Below are 20,574 nucleotides of genomic sequence, written 5' to 3' on the forward strand. Positions count from 1 at the left end.
GTTGGAAAATCTGGTGATAATATGGGAAGCAGGACAGCCCAGGAGACTGGCAGCAGGAGCAGCAGCAGTTTGCTAGCAGAGGACAGAAAACAGAGAAAGAAAAGCTAGAGATGGAGCCTGTGTTCACTGCTGTGCTGCTCAGGAGGCCAGATCGGTGTGAGATGAGATGACCTGCTGAAGTTTCCTGAGCCTGGCGAATTGTGCACACTAAGCTACACCAAACTCTGCCTTTAAACTGGAACAAGCCTTCCGTGTTGTCCTGACATCAATAAATCTATTTCATCTTACCTCTGAACAGATGTTGGCTCTTTGTATCGCTGTGATTTGCTCCCCCACACACAAATCCTGGCAGCACGGGGGCACAGCAACTGCAACGGAGCCCGATATGCCTGCAGCTTTCAGACACCGGGCTTTGTAATGCCCCATAAGGAGCACGGGATCACAAATGCATCTCGTTTGATGGATCCAGGGAGGATGGGGAGATGCAAAGTTTCTCCACACGGCGGGGAAGGTCGGGGAGAATTACCCAAACACGCCTTTGAACAACGTGCTGGAGAGCTGCAGCACATAAGACTGGATATTCCTGATGCTTCCAACATCAATAAAACTTTTATCTGCTGCTTCCTTTGTTGAACCCCAGCTTTTACATACAACGCAGCGAGAGCTAAGCAAAACCTCAGCTACGTACCCTGTTCTCGGGGCTACAGCCATCGCATCTCCTCAGGATTTACCTTGCTCTGGGTAATTCCTCTCTGCACTCAGCCTAAAAGTCACAAGCGGTCAAAGCGTTCCCAGAGCTTCACAGAAATCAAAGCCAAGCGTTTTCAACAAAATCCTCTTTTTGCTGCCACGTTCTGATCGCTCGGCTCCTGGAACTGCAAACCTGTTCAGAGAGATGCCTTCACAATGAAGTGTCATTCAGAAATGTGTTTGCAGCTGTGCATATTTCCCCTCGGTCAGACAATCGGGAATTATACCTCAGCGCGTCCTTGTAGGAAAGAGGTGGGCTGTCAGGGGGACGGGGAGAGGGGGGAGAAAAAGAAAGGAATTTCTATCAAACAAAAGAGCTCCAAGAAACCGATACAACTTTGCTGGGAGCTATTCCCAGCCCACTCAACATTTTTGATTGTATGCAGGCATACCAGAGCTCCAACAAGGGGCATTTTTCCCAGCTCAAATGTGAACCATCAGCAAATCCGGCCCCCACCAGAGAGAGAAACACGACAACCTAGTGGAAGCAAAGAAAAGGGGGGTGAAAGCATCCCACGGTTGGGCTAACTCAAGAGTTTCTTCCGAGAGCCAGCCATAGAGGCAGCCTCACACAGGACTCCAGCCTGGTTGCTCACCTTACGGACAGGGCAGAGCCATTTCCACCCCACTTATAGGCACACAAGATAACAGGGCATTTTTCCCTGCCTCCTGAGAAGCCCTGCGAAGAGCTGTGTGCCTTCATGAGCATCCTCCAGAGGGTTTCCCAGTGCCCCGTGCTCCGGGAAAGCATGCCCTGACTGCTGGGAAGCCAACCACTCCCCAGTACTGCAAAGCAAGGCATCCAAACCCACACAAAGCAGAAGCAGGGCACCAAGAAGAGCTGGGCACTTGCTGCAGACGTGGCTCCATCTGTGCTAGAGCAAGGGACCAGAGAGCTGGCCTTGAGCCGCAGGTGGAGCTGGAACAAACAGAGCTGCCCTGCACTGCCAGGCTGCCCGCACGTTTAGGGTACGATCCTGGAACAAGGAAACACTTGAATCAACACCGCTGACTTATCACGGACTTGTTTTTTTTACGGACAACCAGCAGGACTTGCCATTTACACGTCAGAAAAACACGAGCGTGCTGATCGAAAGCCAGGCTGAGGAAATTCATCTCTGAAATCCCCTCTCCCCGGAGACGGCTCCACGTGCTTGCTTGAGCTAAACGCTCGCCAGGCTTCTCGCCCTCAAGCACATCCCCCTGGGCCAAGGGTAAAAACCACCAGAATGTTGTCCCAGGGAGCAGATTTATGCTCGGGAAGAAAAAATCCTCTGCTTTGCTTTGGTATCTGCGAGCAACTGCAGATCTCGGTCTCACTGGGACCACGCACAAGCAGGCAGAGCTCATCCAAGCACCTGGAGATGCTCAAAGCCTATCCGTGAAGCAAGGACAAAGCCCGCTTGGTTGCTCCACTCCTTTGAGTAAAAGAAAGCAGAATCCTGGCAGAAAGGAGATCCAGCTCCTGCCAGCCTGAAAGAGAAATTGGAGCACCTGAAATTGTGGTAGGCTCTCAGGTGCGGCACAGGGAAGAGGTGGAAGAGCAAAGAACAGAGTTCAGCCCCCAGCAAGCCACCAGTGACATGAAATATATATGATCCACTTCTTGCAGTTCTCAGCTTTCCTTGCAAATCCTTCATTTTAAGGCACCGGGTGCAACTTGAGAGGGAAAGCAGCAGATCAGCTTTCTGGCAGGCAGAAAGCACGCGGAGATATTTTCAGGGAAGGGGACATTTTGGAACAATCCTGTCGGCAGTGAAAGCCGCCCAGCTGGGAGGAAAAGACCAGGGAGGAGGGCTGCAGGGCAGCGCCAAGAAAGCCACAGCAGACCCTTTAAATTGTACACCAGAAGGGTGGAAAGAGCTTTGGGAGAATGGGATAGATGCAGAAGCTGGTGGCAAATGATGCTCCAACACCAGCTTTCTTTGAAGAAGGAAGCTCTTCCTGCTGTAGTTCATCTATTTAGGCTGAACATCGGTTCACACACCAGGAAAGGACCACGTACAGGACGGGCAGCTCCTGGGACAACATAAAACCCTACAAAACCTCAGCAGTAACAGGGAGCATGGCTTCCCCCAGCAGATGCAGTTGAGCGGGGCCGCTCCAGCCTTTAGACGCAGCCACGGCAGATGACCTAGTAAGGGCTTCTTCAGCCACATTTTCTATTCCCATCACTTCTCCCCACCCCGAGAGGTCACGCAGATGAAAACATCAACTTAACTAATGCCAGATGGGAGAGAAGTTAAGCCATATGAATCTCGGCTCATTATAAAATTACCCTCGTTCCTCGCAGAAACGTGGAAACGCTCACACTCACCGGCTGGCTATTTTGGACATAAACAGCAAACATTTCTGGGCTGTTTATATCGTAAAGAAATTAAGTGCACATGGGTTTGACCATCTATTCCAACACCACATGGCACACTCAGGAAAAAAACAAGCCTGATTTTGAAGCTCTGCCAGGACACCAACCTCCCCCAGGAGCCCAAAAATCAGGCTTATCAACTCGGTTATGCATTTACTGGGTAAAAACTTAAGTGCAATTAATCTTGTCTTATTATTATTTTCGGCAGAACTCAATAGCTGTAATTTAATCTCCCTTCAGTGAGCCCCAACATGTCAGCAAGGCAAGCAGGATTGAAATGTTCAAGTCCATTTTACTCCTGAATTAGATCAGTGAGGCCGAGGAGAGCTTCAGCACTGAACAAAGCGCTCACAGGGCAGGACACCCAGCCCTACGAGCATCTGAGAGAGGGCTCTGCAGGGACAGAGCTGCTGGGGCTTTGCTGGGACAAGCAGAAGCTGCTTGATTTCTGCCACTCACCACGCAGATGGAATAGGGAAATGGGAGGGAGCCCCGCTGCTGGGTCCCCACAGCCTGGAAACAAACCCCAGAATGGCTCTGCTGGGAACCCCAAGGTCCCCGTCCCCGTTATGAACCACCAAGCTGAGCCAGTGGAGGCTGCAGTGAAATCAGGACACACGTGACAAGGTGGGAAAGGCTCTGCACGCGTATCTGGTGAGCTGGGAAGCCTGTCAGGAGACTCGAGCCCATGCCACAGGCACCCTTTTTCAGAGCAGCCCCTCCAGGGACGCGCAGATCGAGCTCTGGCACAGCCCGCAGCTGGAGCGCGCTCTCCCTGAGGAAACTCAAGACTAACTGACCTCAAACGATCCTGCTATATTTGTAAAAATGTGTGCGAGGAGACGTCCTCCAACAGCCCTAGGACTTTGATGGGCTTAGGAAAGACAGAGAGCGTCTCAACGAGGTTCCTGTCGCAACAGGGTTAAGGACCGCGCCGCCAGCAAGGCAGGAGAAAGGAACCAGCCTCTCCAGCGTGGAAAACACAGCTCTGCTTTTAAAAAGGAGGACCTAAACCAACAATCCTATACCCAAACGCATCCAGAGATCGCATCCCTTCCAGCTGGTCCAGCAGGACCACACGAGCTATTCACACGCTGACATTTCGAGCTGGGACAGACCTCCCCGCAGGCTCACTCCGCTGGTTTCAGGACGCGCTGGGAAAACGCTCAATGGGCAGCAAGCTCTCTGCAGCAGAAACACGGCCGAGCTCCTCCTCAGCTGACCCTCGGACGCTGCCAGGCCAGCTACAAAACCTGGTGGTGCTCTGGCTGGAACAGCCACGTGCTGCAGGGAGGGGAAAACTGGCTGGAAACAGCCTCAGAGATCCCAGCCACGAAACCACAGCTACTGGGACCACACCGCTGCACGCAGGGGCAGCCCCGTGCACCTAGCTGGGTGTTCCTGCTTCTCACCCACGCCACCTGCTAGGCTGTTTTTGTGGTGTTGGTTGGTTTTTGTGTGTGTTTTTGTTTTTTTTTGCTGCGCTGGGATGCAGCAGATGGGCTGAGCGCCGCGTGTTTTTCTTTCCAGCGGCAGCCGTGTGCCCGCGCACGCTCCTCTCGTGGCACCGCCTGGCAAGCAGCTGCACGGCGAGGGAATTGCCCTGGCACACGATCCCACGAGAGCTGCTCTGCGGCGAGGCACTGCCAAGCCACCACCTCACCGCCTTAACGAGCACCCAGCGGGGCCGACGTGCTCCCAAAGGCACGGGCACCGCCAGCTCCGTGCCACCGACGTGCTCCAACCCTTGTTCCCTCTGACAAGCTGCATGTCACCAGCCTGTCACGACAACACGGTCACAGAATCGGGGTGTGCAGTTTGGGATTGCTCACGGATGGGATGGAGCAGCCCTGAGCCTCTGCTAGGGCGCAGGAGCTGGGGTGCGCCCAGTGCCAGCGTGCTCCCCGGGCTGTGCGCTCAGCAGAAAGGGGATACGGGCTGCTATCGGCTAAATATAGATAAGGCTTCCTAAGAATCTCTTGACAGGGCTTATTCTCCGCTCTATATCTAGATCTGGCCGCCTGCCTGCTGGGAAATACACATCAGACGGCGTGTGTGCGAGCTGTGGCCATGAACAAGAGCGAGCCCTGCACTTCCCTGTGCAGCACCCCTAAAGCACAGGCCAGGATCACAGAACGAGCTCTGGGTTTTTCCCCATCTCCATTCACAGCCCTCGGAGTGTTTCCCTGCAGAGGTGAGGATCCCTGTAGCAATCTCTCTCCTGCACGAGAGATTTCCAGGCAGGGGCACCTCCGAGCCCTCACGCTGCAGCAGTTTTGTCGAGAAATAAAAAGAGGAGGGAAAGACTTCTGAACTGTCAAGCCTAACAGAGCAAAGGGATCCGATGGAAAGAGACAGAATCTTTCTCCGGAGGAATTTCAGCAGCAGAAGAAATCATCTTGCTGAGCAGCGAGCACATGCCTGCCCTCACCCTGTGCACAGGCACATACTTGATCGCCCTCCTGCACAGCCTCACACCTTCAAGCCCTCACCTCTCGGCAGCAACACGAGCTTAAAAACTCCATCCTGGCTCACCAGGGCTGCTCCTTTTTGGGACAGAAGCAGCTGCCCAGAAAGACCTGCAGGTTTTGGTTAAGCATCAGTACGTCCTCGCCCTTACTCCTTTTTTTGCTTACCTTCTACAAGCTCCAGAGCACCCGAGTGCCCAAAAAGCGAACCAGCCATGGAGGGGAGTCAGATTTTACAGCCACCACACCGCCCCGAGCCCAGCAAGCCTCCCCGGACACGAGCTGATTTTTATTTCTAACACACTATTTAAAAATTATACAGCTCCAAGCAGCTCTGTTTTTGGAGAATCCCTCCTTCAGGGCTCCCGCGTGCCCGATTCATCGTTTTAAACAAACGGGCAGTGAGCAAGGACCCACCGTCTGCTCGTGAAGCTGGCCGCGCGCCCTGCCAGCCTCCGCCTCGCCGCGCAGGGCTCTAATCCCATTAAACCTCGCCAGGAGAGGAGCTTCCCGCTCCCACGTTCAATTAGGCGTGTAAAGCCTCTTATCACCCGCACGTCGGGAGCCCTTTGGGCAAGAACTGCCTCTCGGAGAGGTGGCAGAGCCCATCTTCCTCCTGCTTTTCCGTGGAAACGGAGCTCCTGGAGGGCTCCCTCTCCCCCTTTCCAGCCAGGCAATGGAAAGGGAAGGGCTAATGGAGGGCCTGGCAACACAAAACCCGCTGGCAGCCAGCCACCAATTCCATAGGAAATACCCTCCCTAGAAGGTCACCGGAGCGGTGGCAAAGTTTGGCCCGAAAGAATTGGGAAGAGCTGCCAAGCCGTGACGCAAACGGAGGCGGCGAGCAGCCCGGCTTCCTGCGCGAGGCCGGCACGCCGAGAGGCTGAGGGCTGCGAGGAGCACAGCAGCCTCCTGCCACGGCCCCCTTCTTGCTGTCCTTTTCTTTTTTCTGGCAGAGAAGCGGGATGTTTTGTTGCCGGTTGATTAATCTCTTATGCAAATCACTTCGCTGCTAATTTGATACGGACGTGAGCTCACCACGGAAATCATCTGTGGGCTCGGGGCTGGTGAGAGGAGGAGCAACAGCAGGGTCCCCTCCTGACCAGGGATTTGACCCCAGGGCTGCCAGAGAATGGGGACAGCCACCAGGGAGCCCAAGAGGAAAGTTCCTTGGACACCTCCCAGCTGAAAGCCCCCTTCCAGAGCACCCCTGCCTTCTGCTCCCCAAAAAACCCCACCCAGAGACCTTTCGCCTGCAGGTTTCAAACTTTTTCAGAACCACTCTTCGTGCACCAGCTCAACCTTAGGTCAGCGAAAAGACGACTCAAAATAGGTCTGACGGGAACTTTGACAACCCATTCAGCCCCTAAATGTGTTTTTTTTTCTCTGCTCAATACAAGAAGCCAACAAGTGCCGTGATAGGATTGAGGTCGGGAGCACGCAGGGATCACTTGGTACCTCCCAAAGGAGCGTGATTTTGGGCTGCTTCTTTTCCATGGAGATTTCTTTTCCTTCCAAACCCAGAGCAGGGGAGAAACAGGACCTGTGGGCTCTAAGAGCAAAGGGGCTTGGCCGCCGTGCCTTACCCCAAGCATTTCGCTTCCACTGCTCATTTCTGGCTGCTTCTCCTCGCGCATCTCAGATGTTTCGCATCGCCTCAGCCAGCAATCTGTGTCGAAGCCTATCCGGCGTGCTCATTTGTATTCAGTTTCCTTCAGTGGTAACACACTATTCAAGCAAAATCAAAACAAAGCCTCCAAATAAGCACTTGCGAGACGTACCTAGTCATCTGAGTAATTAGACAGCCTCCCGCTTCCAAATGCACCAAAACCCACAGGAGGGTGCCAGCAGTTCCCACCACGGCACCCCGATCACCCGCGGCGGCACCCAGGGGTGGAAGGATGGAGGAGGCACAGCGAGAGGAGCAGAGCCACGAGCAAACCCATGGATCTGCTCAGCTGCTGCGAACCCACAGCCTCAATCGTTTTCTGTTGCCCCAGGGAAGTCGGCAGCGGGGCCAGCACGGAGCCCACGTGCCGCGAGGCCATCCCACAGCACCGAGCAGCAATATCCAGCCCGGGGGATGGCTGCACGCGGGCTCTGCTCACGTTTCCTCACCCCACAGGCAAGCTACGGGAGCAAGGTGGCAATGAAACACTCAGGCAGTGCCCGAGCAGTGATCTCCAGCGTGGTTTTTTTCCAAAATTTCCTATTTTTCTTTCCTCTCCCTGTATTTCCACGGGGCATCAGGTCACACTCACCCTGCCTGCAGTTCACTCCGCTCCACAGTCCAACCCTTAACGTGAACTTTCTTAATTATATGGGAATTAAAGCAGTAACCTAAAGCAAACCCTGTCCTGAATGGGAGCACTGACCCTCGCCACCTCCTGTTCCAGCAGACCCTGCTGCCAAAAAAAAATAAATAACTTTCTTCCCAAGCCTATTTTCTTCCTCTGAACAGCCTCCGTGTGCTGCTGCCTCCTCCTGAGGCTCCCTCAAGACGGGACGGGACCGTGGTCCTGCCATCCTCACCCACAGCAAGAGCACTTTGGGACAAAAAAGAAGAAAAAAAAGAAAAAAAAACACACAATAATTCATACTTTTCAACGTAAGGAAACTGAGCGGAAGGGTTAGATTCTCTCAGCTGAGCATCACTCCTCATTTTTGTAGGTAGAGGGAGAACTTTATTTAAGGTAACCCTCCAGGAAGGAAAACAGCTCAAGCACAGAGGTAAGAAAAGGGAGAGGACGGTGAGAAAAGGGACTAAAAGGAAGGCACCGCTCCCTCCCGGCCCCGAGCAGTTCCACCCAGCGAGCAGGGCAGCCTGAGTCACGTTTCGGGGATGACTAAAGGAAAGTGCTCGCATTTCCGAGGCGGCCCCGTCGGGAACCCCAGCAGCTATACGTGCTGAAGAAAGATGTCAGAAGTCAGAAAGATGTCAGAAGAGCAAGGGAGACCAGCACACCGCTGGTCCTTAATCCAAAAAAATTAAGGAAGGGGGATGGAAGCAGTAGGAACCTGGGGGGAGCTCGCAACCGGTGAAATCCCACCCGAGAGCCAGGCTGACACGCCGAGGCCCGCTGGCCTCCACATCCTCTTTTCACATCCCAGATTTCTGCTGGAACACCAATTCTGAACGTTTTTCCCCCTGCAGGACGGTTTTCACCCCCATCCCTCTCACTTTAACCCAAAAAAAACGTTAAAACAGCTTTGTGCGGCAGAGCAATGATTACACTGGGAACTCAAAACGCCGAGGTGGCAGCACAAGTCGGGGAGCGCAGCCCGAAAGCCTCTCCCACGGCGCCGTTTTGGGAAGCCTGTCGCGAAACGCACCGCCCGGCCCTGGCATGGCATCGCAGGAGGCGGCGTGAAACAGCTGCAAAGGGCAGAATTTCGGGGCCAGGCCTCGCACCCGGCTCCTGCGACAGCCTTCGGACACGGCGCAGCGCTCACCCTGCGGGCAGAGCGACCCCGCTGCAGGAGCCGCAGCCCCGGCTGCTTCTGCCTTCAGCTCGGGGCACCCAAACCCTCTGGGCACTTTGGGGACATCGCGGCCCCGCAGCACAGCCCTCGTGGAGGGATGGGCACCGGGACCCGCTGCCATACGGAGCAGCCCCCGTCCTCACGCTGCGTTTCGGGGTCATCCCCAGAGCTGCAAAGCGAGCACGCCGGGTCGGGAGCTCGCTTCCAGATCTGCAGGTATCAGCAGAAATGGAGATGCGGGACCCAAAGTCCTTGACGGTGACGGGCGCTCATCGGGGGGGGGTTATTTTATTTTAGGGACCACTGTTATAAGGCTGAGGGGATGAAAACCCCGCTACCTTGCTGTCCCATGGGCGAGAAGGGTTTCAAAGCAGCCTTACAACAAGGGGTCTGTGCCCTCTGCACAGCACAACACGGATTCATGCTGGAGCCTGGCACCCCAAAAAAAAAAACCAAAAGCTCCCCAGCTGCTCCCACCCCCTCCTATAGGGGCACAACCCCCAAATCCCCCCCGTAGGATGCGGTCAGGGAGCGGGAGCACCTGCAGCTGTAGGGCTGGCTGCAAACCCCAGGGTTTTTCAGACCCGCTGCAGGGCTCGCTCACCCCAAAATGCAGGATTTAAGGTTTTTTCCCCCAAAATTTAGGTTTTTTGCCCCAAAACCCCCCTCCGGTCAGGGCAGGGCTGCAGGGTGCGGGTGGCGCAGGACATAGCGGGATGGGGCGGGTGGAGAGCTCCCGGGCTGCTGGGGGGGGGTAACCCAGCGGGAAAATGGGGTGAAAAACGGGGAAATAGGGCAAAAGCAACGGGAACGGCACGGGAACGGAACGGGAACGGCACCGGTAACGGGCACCGGGAGGGGAAGGGAGGGGAAATGAAGGGAAGGGAGAGGGAAAGGGGAAAAAGGGGAAAGGGAGGGGATGGGGAAGGGGGCAGGGAGGGGACCGGGCACCGCCACGGCCCCGGGGACCCTAAAACGGGAGCTGGGAGGGGCGGTGGCGGCGGGGCTGGGCTGGGCTCGGCCGGGAGCCGTTACCTGGGGACGCAGCTGGGGCTGGAGCCGTCGATCTCCCAGGTGGCGAACAGGTTCATGGGCACCGGGCGGCCCAGCGCCCCCGCGCCCCCCGGGAAGCTGAGGCGGCCCCGCTCCGCCGCCGCCGCCATGGCCGCGAGCACCGGCCCCGCGCCGCCCGCCCCGCGCCGCGGCGTCACGTGGAAGGGGGCGTGGCCTAGGGGGAGTGGGCGGGGCCTCGCAGGCGGTGGGCGTGGCCTCGCGGTGTCTAAAGCCACGCCTGTGCTCGCTGAGGCCACGCCCACCGCCCCCTAGGCCACGCCCACCCGCCCCGGCTGCGCCCAAACCGGAAGTCGCCTCCGTCTCTCCCCCACCGGAAGTCGCTGCCGCAGCTTCCGGCCAGCTCAGTGCCGGCGGCGGCACCGGAGGAGGAGGAGGTGGTGCCCGGGCGCTGCGCGGCGCCCTCCTGTCCCGCCGCCATGGTGCTGCTCACCATGATCGCCCGCGTGGCCGACGGGCTGCCGCTGGCCGCCTCCATGCAGGAGGATGAGCAGGTGGGGTTCAAACAACGGGCGGGGCCCGCGGGGGTCCCGGGGCGGGGTGGGTGGGCGGTGCTGCCTGTGCAGGGGGGGTTAGGCCTGGCCGGGGGGTGCCCCTCAGCCGTGGTCCTCAGCCTGTGCCTCCTCTCTCTCTCCCTCCGCAGTCCGGCCGCGACCTGCAGCAGTACCAGAGCCAGGCGAAGCAGCTGTTCCGCAGGCTGAACGAGCAGTCGCCCACCAGGTGCACGCTGGAGGCGGGAGCCATGGCTTTCCAGTGAGTACCGGGGTGCCGAGGGGCAGCCCGCTGCCGCTCCTCCGTGTGTCTTTCAGCCTGTTTTGTAGCTCTGCCTTTGCTGAATGTAGTATGGGTTCTCCTCCCTTTAAGCATTCCCTGTTAGCTTGCGTCTTGTCTGCCTTCATTGGGTCCTCTCTACCTTCCACCCTTTCTACTTTCATTGTTTTCTCTCTACCTTCTGTCTTCTCTTATTAAAAAGATGCTCCACACCTTGCCCTTCTCTTTCAGTAAGTCTTTGGTAAAAGCAGCTTGGCGTTACCACCGTGAACCCCTTCTGCACAGGACTCCCCTCTCCATAAGAGCGTACCTCATAACACGTCCACTTGGGTCAAGGCACACGGGGCATCTCTGACTTATTTCTTCAGTATATTTGCCAAATGTGTTTTTCACACCTGCTACATTTGTCAAATGTGTTAACATTTAATTAATCTTCTTAAATATTGGAAAACGTTCAGCTTAAAAGCTCTTTTGGCTTTCTGCAGTAGCACATCAATAAGGTAACTCGAATATAAAGTAAGGAAAGCCTGCAGAGAATGTGGGTCAGGCACCCTTGGTCCCCAACGAATAGCAGTGGGACAGGGAAGGAAAGTAGGAGGAAGAATTCGCAGCCCATGAAAGGCAGCAGAGCAGGCTCATCTTTGAGAAGAGGAAATGCTTCTTTATGTGACCTGTAATTAGCAGAATAATTGTGGGAGAATTGATTCAAACCCAAGGTCTTGTCAAGTCTCAGAGCTATGCTACCAGCAGGAATCCATCTGCTAGAGAAGGAAGCCTCAGTGAGGCTGGGTGCTGTGTGGGGTGGCCAAGGCAGAGCTGTGCAGGTTTGGCAGTGCTGTGCCAAGCATTGCTGCACGGCACTGGGGTTGTTCTCTGTCCCCAGACCCTGGTGGCTGGGTAGATGGCCTCTGAATCCGAGACATCTGGCTTTAGTTCTGCCCACCTGTACTGAAGGCCCTTTAGTGCCTCTCCTGCCCGACCCTTTTCTGAAGTGTTCAGGGATTCGGCAATGTGAGGAGACAAGAAGAGGAGATTTTAGGGAGAGCTGTCTTCAGCAGAAGCCACGTGGTTCCCAGGGCAACTTTTCTTGTGGTTGGCTAACGTACAACGACTGCTGCAAGATTGTTTGGTTTGGCTTTTCCCCTGGCTCTGCTTGGCTCAGATAGGGAGCTGTCGTGGTCTGATTGGAGAGGGTGGCACAGATTGGGGTTGTCTGCCTGTTCTTATCTGCTGTAGGGTTTGGGTGCTGTTCTCGGAGTTAACTGGGGAGTGCTGCTCTGCATCTTCTTCCTAGAAATTAAAATTTGGTAGAATTAAAAAGTTTCTAAGAGTTCCTGGCACAAAAGAAGTGCTGCTTCTTTTCAGCTGGGCTGTTAAGGCAGTGCAGAGAAGAACGTGATCAGATCAGAACGTCTCCTGTGGTCGTGGTGCAGGAAGGGGAGGAAACAGGGGAGTTGGAGATGCTGAAATAATGCTGATGGCTGTGCTGTGAGTGAGCACAGCGCGTCTTGTGTTCTGCCAGGTCAGAGCTCCGACTGCTGAGGGCAGCACAGGCCAGGGCTGAGCCGTTTGTGGTGCGAGAGGAGCGTGGCTGAGCTTGCTGAGGTGGCAGTGGACGTTTTTAGCTTTATCACCTCGGAGGAGAGCCTGGTCGTGGTGAAGTGTAAACTCACAGAACAGCTGCTGAAGTGAGGGCTGTAAATATAAGGCACAGGCTTCAGCTCCCGAAGCTGTGTCACTGCAGGTGCAGGAACACCCACGTAGCCGCCGTGCTGCGGGTTGCGAGGTGACCTTTGCCTCATTAATGGCCTAAGGCTCCTAGCTGTCATGTTGAAAGCAACCCTTGGTCATTGCCACTGATAGCAGGTCGAAGGATAAAGCTGCTCTCTCAAAATCATCCAAAACGAGGAGAGGAACCTGCCGGCTGTGCTCGGGTACAGAGGTTAGAACTGGCTGACTACAAACATTGGCCCCAGCCGAGCAGACTGCGTGCTTGGGCGCTGTCTAAAGCTCAGAAGGTGTAAAATTCAGAGAGATGGCTGGCTGTGCGGGAGCGCTGCTCTGCTCGGGGGCTGAGCCTGGCAAAACTCTGCCTCCGGGGCAGAATGAGGTGTGCTGGCTTGCCCTGGTGCTCATGGATGGACTTCAGATCCAAGGTATCACCTCGGGGAAAAGCAACGGGGGATACCGGGTACTCGGAGCCAGAAGCAAGTTGAGTAAGGTGTATTTGAAGGGTTTGGAGTGTCTGGAAGCACAGCGGGGACCGAGTTGTTCTATAAGCTTGATGCAACTATTAATACAGTTTTTAAGCTACTTATTTAATGACAGTGCCCTCACGAGTAGGTTAATTCTCTAATACGCCATTAAGCTCTGCGCTAACGAGACCGCTACGTAATGGCCTTGTACAGAAAGTCAGAGGAAGGTAACGTACAAGTAACGTTTAAATTCCATCTTGAATAAAATAGCTAAAATTCTCAGTGCTCCAGGGCTGTCTGCCAGCTTCACTGCCTCGGCTTTGGTAGAAATGTTGCTGCCTCTTTTTGTATTGGCCAGCTGAGGAGGGAAGTGGAGGAAGGATCACCCAGCAGCAGTGAAACCCAAAGAACATCAGGGATCTTGGGGCTGATGCCATCCAATCCCTTACTTCGGTAGGGTTTTTAGCTGACTCAGAAGGAAACACCCCTCTCTGTTCCCTGTGCTGAGCCTTTGCATGAGTGCTGGGGAAACCAGCAGAGCCCCTCTTGCCCCAGTGTTTTATTCAGCTGCCTTTGAGGTGCACATGGACGGCAACGCCCTGCTAACAGGTGAGTGCTGAGGAGGAAGGGGGCACCCAGCCCCCCAAAAGGGCAGGTGGGAGCTGGCAGCCACTGGGCGCCCTGTCAGAGGGTTGAGACCGAGTTCCTGTGCGTGCCTGAGCCTCGTGGCAGGGCTTTTTGTTCGTGGGCCTCAGGAACTTGACTGTGCTGTGCTGTTTTAGAGCTCTGCTTGGCCACCTTCCCCTCTGCTCTGCTGGCAAACTCTCTTGTGCTTCCCTTCTTCCAGCTGCGGCAGCATCCTCCCTTTTCGTTCTGAAGTTATTACTCTTGTTACGGGTATTTTGTTTTGATGATACTCAGGCCAACTTTTGAAGGTGAAGGACAGAAGTTGATGTGTCCGGGTGCAGGGTATGAAAAGTGATGCTGGAGAGGATGGACCCAAAACCACTTGCTTAGTTCTGTCTGTGCTTCTCCTAGCTACATCATCGAGAAAGGGGTTTGTTACCTGGTCCTGTGCGAGTCGGCGTTCCCGAAGAAGCTGGCCTTTGCCTACCTGGAAGATTTGCATTCGGAGTTCGATGAGCAGCACGGCAAGAAGGTGCCAACGGTCTCCAGGCCCTATTCCTTCATTGAATTTGGTGAGGTCCCTCTCCAGGGGGCTGGCTAGGAAACTTTTTGTTTTTTTTTTGGGGTGGGCAGCAGCTGCAGGATGCTCACCAGCTTGGCCGGTGGAATTGGCAGTTTGGCCTCTTTTTAGTGCAAAAGAAATTGGTGTTTTGAGTGAGGAATGCTTGTGAACAGAGAAACAGTAGGAAAATGGTAAATGCCCTTTGCTTCAGATTTCTCTAAGGCTTTTGGCTCGTCTCCAGCGAATGTTTGCAAGCAGTCTGTTGGCTGTCTGAGCACTGCTCCCACTCCCTTGGCAGCTGGGCTGCTCTCCGTTCCGTGTTTTCTCCACGTTGCATCTCCAGGAGGTGGTGTGGAGCTACTGAGGTGCAGTAAGGCTTTCTGATACAGCGCCCTGGGTGAGAGGGAGTGGGATGAGAGTGCGAGGAAAACCAGTATCCACTGGTGTGCTGGGAAGGGAGGGAGAACTCCCGGTGGCTGCGTTGAGGTCTTGTTTTCCTGCTGGTGCTCCTGCCATTTACAGTGAGAGGTGCATTAACCTGAAGTTGAATGGTTCCACCCCCTGTGCCCTTTTGTTTCTGTATTTGAGGGTGTGTTTCTGGGAACACAATTCACCAGAAACCCTGGGGGGTTTCACAGAACACCCCTGTTCCATCAGACCATTGACTGGAAGTGGTGGTGGGTCCTTCAGCTGAAGATGTAGGCTAAAGAAGGGGCAGCCCAGTTCCTTTTGCAGGGCAATCAGGTGCTTTTGGGGAGATCGGAGCTTCCCTCTGACGGCCCTCTCTTGTTCCAGACACCTACATCCAGAAAACCAAGAAGCTCTACATCGACAGCCGGGCGAGGAGGAACCTGGGCTCCATCAACACAGAGCTGCAGGACGTGCAGAGGATTATGGTGGCCAACATTGAGGAAGTCTTACAGCGCGGAGAGGCACTTTCAGGTACGGTCTGGCTGCTCTTTGGTGTGTGGTTCCTCGTCCCCTCGGCCAGCTGGGTGGGGAGAGCATACCGGAGGGAAAGGCTTCCTAATTCCTGGGGAGAGCAACGGGCTTTGGGTTCTCCATGTGGGTATGGTGCTTCTTTTGGGTGAGAATAGTGTGTCCCTGCCTCAGTGGCTCTCATCCCAACAGGACAAGCACTGCAGACAGGCACAAGGTGTGCTGCCGTGTGGTGTCTCAGCTGCTCCAGAGCCACTTGCTCAGTTAACCCACCATTTGGGGATCACCTGGTTGGGTTAATCTGCCCTTTCTCTGCCCTTTCCCTCCGACAGCTCTCGATTCCAAGGCCAACAACCTGTCCAGCTTGTCCAAGAAGTACCGCCAGGATGCCAAGTACCTGAACATGCGTTCCACCTACGCCAAGCTCGCGGCCGTGGCTGTGTTTTTCATCATGCTGATCGTCTACGTGAGGTTCTGGTGGCTGTGACCTCCTGTCGGCACGAAGAGGGAAAGCCGGTAGCCTGGCAGATGTGTGTGTGTGCGGGACACCGGTCACGGGGGATGTGCATTAGAATCCACGCAGGACCATCACCTTTATGCGAGTGGCCTGAAAATGTTAGGTGGCACCTGAGTACCACACTTGTTAGCGAATCCGAACCGTAGGTGTAAAGGCTTGTTGTCTGCAGGCTTTTCCTCCGAGGCAATTTGCACTAGGGTGCTGTCGCCGCTGACCTCCCGATGCTCTGCACCCCTCTGCGGGGCGAGCTCTGGGGGCAGTCAGTCGGTGCAGTTTAGCATAATCACCTTCGACGTCCTCCTCTTGAGTAGCTCTAGTGGGAACTGGACTCTAATGAACATTCCTTGTGTTGGCAATGGTTGTTTTTTTAGAATCTGGGTCTGTGTGTTTTTTTTGGGGTGGTTTTCTTTCTTTTTTTAAGACGACTCCCCTGTTTGAAGGCAAATACTGCTCTGTACATATTACAGTAGCTTTCACCTCTGTCAAGCTAGCTGGTGTTGAGTTTTCTGTCTCTGACGTACTTTCAATTGCTTTAGGAACAATTGGGTGGTAAATAATGCCTTAAATACATTCTGTCTAGCACTAGGAGAGGCAGTGAAATATTACCGATTCCTACAAAATTAGACTGCAGGTTTTAAGTGTCCACTTTCCCTCTCCTGGCAGCTGTGTATGACGGTATGTTTCCATGTGATTAAAAACAGGGTGTGTAGCTCAAGTGCTGTTGAAGCGGGCACAGTGCAAACGATGTCAGCATTGTCTGTTTGTTTTTTCCCTTCTATCTGCAGATTCACTGCATTGTTTCCTTCCTCTTTACTACGCTTTCCTTCCAAAACATGTCAAAACTGCCAGCATTTCGGCTCTGGAATGCTCGTTTTCTTTCTCCCTCTTCCACCCAAAGCAGCCAAAAAAGCAAAACTCTGAATGTTGTGAAGAAAAGGCAGTGTTTCCTTAAAGAGGACTTGAACTTTACATGAAGGATTCGAGAGGATAACTGTAAAACAGTGGAATCCTTTGGAAATGCCACCTTTTTTTCCTCTGGTCACCCTCTCCCTACCTCACTTGGGAAGTTGAAATTATAGGTGAAGAAAAACACGTTATGGGGCAGTAGTGTATCACTTCTTCTTTCTCATGGGCCAATCTCTCTAGTTCCAGTGTAATGTGATTATTTTTTATTGTTGGTCTGGCTGTGCTAGGAGTACAATTTTATCTGTCAGCCTTTTTTTCCTTTCACCTAAAAAACAGCAAAACCCCGCAGGCCTTTCCCCTCTTCTCTGCACTCGAGTGTCTCTAACGTGGTAGGAAGCAGGCACTGTCACAGTAAAGTTTCAGGGTTCCCCAGCACCTTTTAAAAGCACATTGTGGTGTAGTTCTGGACGTGTAAACGTGACCTGGAAGCATTTCCTGCCCCAGGTAGGGATCAGGGGGCTGTTGTCCTGCCTGGGAGCGTTGTGGGGCTGGCAGGGACGCAGTTAGCACTCATCCATCAATCCCCCTAGCCACTCTGACCTGCCACGTAGGCTGAAATCATCTGTTTGCTGCATGATGCCAAGTCTTATGTTGTAGATTGCTTTACGATTACCGTTTTTAATCCTGACACGTGGTGTCCCTTCCCGGTGGCTGTCCCAGCGCTGTGGCTGTGTGATGGAGGTGGGCAGACACCGACCGTACCCCGATTGTTGTGACCAGGGGGTGATGCTCCTGCAGCGACCAGCAGCTCTCTGAGCAGCTGCCCGCTGCAGCCCCACTGTCAGCTGCGAAATAAACGCTTCTGAAAAGTCCCTTGGCACCGTGTCTCGTGTTTTTATCATCCCCGAGGATGCTCTCTTCCCTCCTGGAGGTACAAGGGGGGTGAAAATGACCCCGTAGTTAACCCGCAGCTCCCTGGCGCTGTGCCCTGCAGCCTGAGCTGTCGGTGCCAGCGCAGGGCTGGAGCTGCAGCCTGCAGATGGCAGTGCCTGCACGGAGCTGGCGCACGGCGCAGGGCCCCTCCAGCTCTGACAGGGCTCTTCCTGAGGGTGCTCTAACTTGTTGCATTGCCCTGGCCTCCCTGGGGGCACGCAGCATTGCTGGCCTGAGTTATTTCTCCAGAAAAATCTGTTTTGGGGTTTGCTTGCTGCTTCCAGGGGGGCGAAGGCCATGGTGTGTGGCTGGGAAGGACTGGAACTGGTGTGGGGACAGCAGTTAGCACCCATCAGCCCTGCAAATCCTGTCCCCTGCCTCCTCCTGTGCCCCTTTGGGTGTCACGTACGAGCCAGCTGCGCCTGGCACAGGCCGTGGAGCATCTTTACCATCGCCGCTCCCAGACAGCAGCGGTTTGGGTACTGCAGGGTTTTGGTTTCTGTGTTTATTTGGGCACCAGCTGCTTCCCCTGCCTTCAACCTGCTCCTCGCACTTCCAACCCCCTTTTTCAGACAGGTTCTGAGAAAAAACAACACACATTTGGCCTCTTTCTGGGGTCATCGGGGTGTTTGGCCTCAGATGGTTTCTGGCAGCTGCTCTGCTGTGACCAAATGTCGCGGTGGCACCCAGGGCTTAGGTTCAGCCCTCACAGTGCCTGGTCCTTGTCCTGCCTCCCTTGGGGGTCTGTTTGGCACCCTGGGCTCTGTCTCTGTGGGGCTGGCAGAGGATACCCTGCAGAGCGGGGCTAGTGGGCTCAGGGGGTGCCCACCCCTCCCCAGCCTGTCCCCACTTTTTCCCCAGCTCAGGCGCAGTTGGGGTCCCCCGTGGGACATGGGGTACCCCTGTGGGATGTGGGGTACCCCGGGGTTTGCCGTGCACACAGCACCGAGCCCCACAGCGGCTGCCCCCAGCTGACTGTGGCCATGCCTGAGCAAGCAAACCCACTGGAGGGGATAAATTAGATCATATTAATTAGATCAGTTAGGTCGGGGGGGCTCCTGCTGAGCTCCGTGGTTCCAAGGAGGGCACCGGGACCCACGCCACGGGGGTTTCTTTGCCGTGCTGGCTGCCGGGAGAAGCCCAGCGTGATTTTGAATCATGGCTCGTAAAAACCCCTTGTGGCTGAGCCCTGGCGCTCTGCTCAGAGATGATAAACCCATTTCCTGTGTCATTTCTTTTTTTTTTTTTTTCCCTTCCCCACGTTGAGATACTGTTAGCTCTGCCTCCCACCAGAACCCATCCCCAGGGGCTGCCCGCTGCCCCGGCACGCTGCAGCCCCTGGCACACCACCCGTGCTTGCAGGGATTGGGACTCCCCAGCACGGCCGGGAGCTGCAAGCGTGCCCTCCCCGCCACCTACCACCTCGGCCCCCGAAAATGGAAGTAGACACAGGATTTGCATAAAAGAGCAGAACTAAATGTGCTCGCTCAGTGACCCCAGGACCTGTGCATGGGCAGTGGAGCCCGAGGGAACTTGGGGAGCGTGCGGCTCCCAGAGCAGAGGGACAAACCCCCACTGGTGTCCTGTCCCCATGCCTTCTGCTGCCTTCGGGGCTGTTTGGGAAGGGGCTGTGTGCTCTGGGTGCTGCTCCAGCTGCTCCTGGTAACCACAAATAAGTGAATTCTTGCTCCATCACATGCCCCGGGGATGAGAAGGTCCCAGGGGTTTAGCGGCCACCCCGTATGTCACCAACTTTGGTAAAAGCAGTGCAAGCAGAGCCCCGCTGGGACAGGATCCCGCCGGCACGCTGGTTATAAATATTCCTGGGGCTCCTGGAGCGAGTGAGTGCCGCTGCCCGGGAGCCAGACGGCCGAAATTCCCCACGCGATTAACTGAAGGGCGGCGCACAAACAGCTCGGGGCGCGCGGTGCATTCCTGCGGGGCGCGGGGCTCCCTCCGCCCGCTGCACGCAGGAATGAATGCCTTTCCTCCCCTCTTTTTTAAAAAAAAATCCCAGCAGGTAAGGTAATCAGCGCCAAAGCCAAGTCATGTGAGGTTTAACGGTTAACAGATGAGCCGCAGGACGAGCTATTTGTGGTGCGAGGGCTAGGATGCCAGCCCCCAGGATTGTGTTGGAGGCGCTCTCCCTCCTGGTTTTCTTCACCCTCTTGGTTGCTGACGTCTTGTAATTGAGCAAGAACCCAGCCTTCGTTTTCACAGGGTTCCGGATCGGTTTGCAAAAGGGGAAGCTTGGCTGCATAACTCAAGACCCCCAAAAGAGGGGCAGGTAAAAATAAGGGAACTTTTACACAGGCAGGCAGCTGGGTGTGTGCTGAGCTGAGGTTTGAATGCCTGAACCACCAACAATGTCCCAGAAAGGTTAGTGCAAGAAAATGCAATTTATTTTGAAGGAGACAATGAGTTCCTGCAAAGCTGGTGAAACCAGCGATCCCTACAAGGTACAGACTGGAGGAAAAGCAACGCGCCTCTCACCGGGCGTGCAGACAACCAAAAAGCACCTCTGGCTCAAACAGATATTGCACGCTGCGGGGAGAGCTGAGGTGAGCATGACGGTGCTGGCACAGGTTTCCACATGGCAGCGTGCCCCCAGTTTCAGAGTTATGAGCCACCTGGTTTCGGGGGGCAGGAGGTGCCTTGCAGTGGGTGCAGGGACCCTGGGCTGTGGGTTCTCCTCTGCCAGCAGCTCCCTGGAGGCTTCACCATGTCCCCAGCACCATGACCCCAGCACCATGACCCCAGCACCATGACCCCAGCAGAAGTCCTTGCCCCCAAGCCAGCAAGCCCGGGCTGGGGCAGGACACATTCTCCCTGTTTTGGGGAGAGGTCTGGGGATCACGCTGAGCCGGGACCTGCCCCACAGCTCCCGTGGTGACCCAGCACCCTCGCCCCAGGATGGCAGCAGAAATCATTTTGGAGCAAGCCTCGCAACACACCCAGCTGCAAAGGCAGGGGCTGGGGCTCGCTGA

The 20,574-nt window shown here is 55.2% G+C and overlaps 2 protein-coding genes across 8 annotated transcripts in view; one reads left to right on the plus strand and one right to left on the minus strand.

Annotated features, from left to right (window-relative positions):
• PACS2 (phosphofurin acidic cluster sorting protein 2) overlaps positions 1-10,304 on the minus strand; it is a 69,188-nt gene extending 58,884 nt beyond the window's left edge. For 6 of the 7 annotated variants that reach the window (XM_027463698.3, XM_072041682.1, XM_072041681.1 and 3 more), the window contains exon 1: positions 10,102-10,304. In XM_027463698.3, the coding sequence (XP_027319499.1) occupies positions 10,102-10,229 (128 nt within the window). In that variant the 5' untranslated portion in view covers positions 10,230-10,304. The remainder of the gene's footprint in view (positions 1-10,101) is intronic. The other variant, XM_072041678.1, reaches the window with a different exon arrangement.
• A 142-nt stretch (positions 10,305-10,446) lies between these two features.
• Positions 10,447-17,526, plus strand: SEC22B (SEC22 homolog B, vesicle trafficking protein). Its single transcript, XM_027463699.3, has 5 exons — positions 10,447-10,631; positions 10,781-10,890; positions 14,142-14,302; positions 15,088-15,234; positions 15,564-17,526. Exons 1-5 carry the CDS (start codon positions 10,557-10,559, stop codon positions 15,716-15,718), a joined length of 648 nt encoding a protein of 215 aa, XP_027319500.1. The 5' UTR covers positions 10,447-10,556; the 3' UTR covers positions 15,719-17,526.
• The last annotated feature ends 3,048 nt before the right edge of the window (positions 17,527-20,574 follow it).

Source organism: Anas platyrhynchos, chromosome 8, assembly GCF_047663525.1.
Source record: "Anas platyrhynchos isolate ZD024472 breed Pekin duck chromosome 8, IASCAAS_PekinDuck_T2T, whole genome shotgun sequence".
NCBI lineage: Eukaryota > Metazoa > Chordata > Aves > Anseriformes > Anatidae > Anas > Anas platyrhynchos.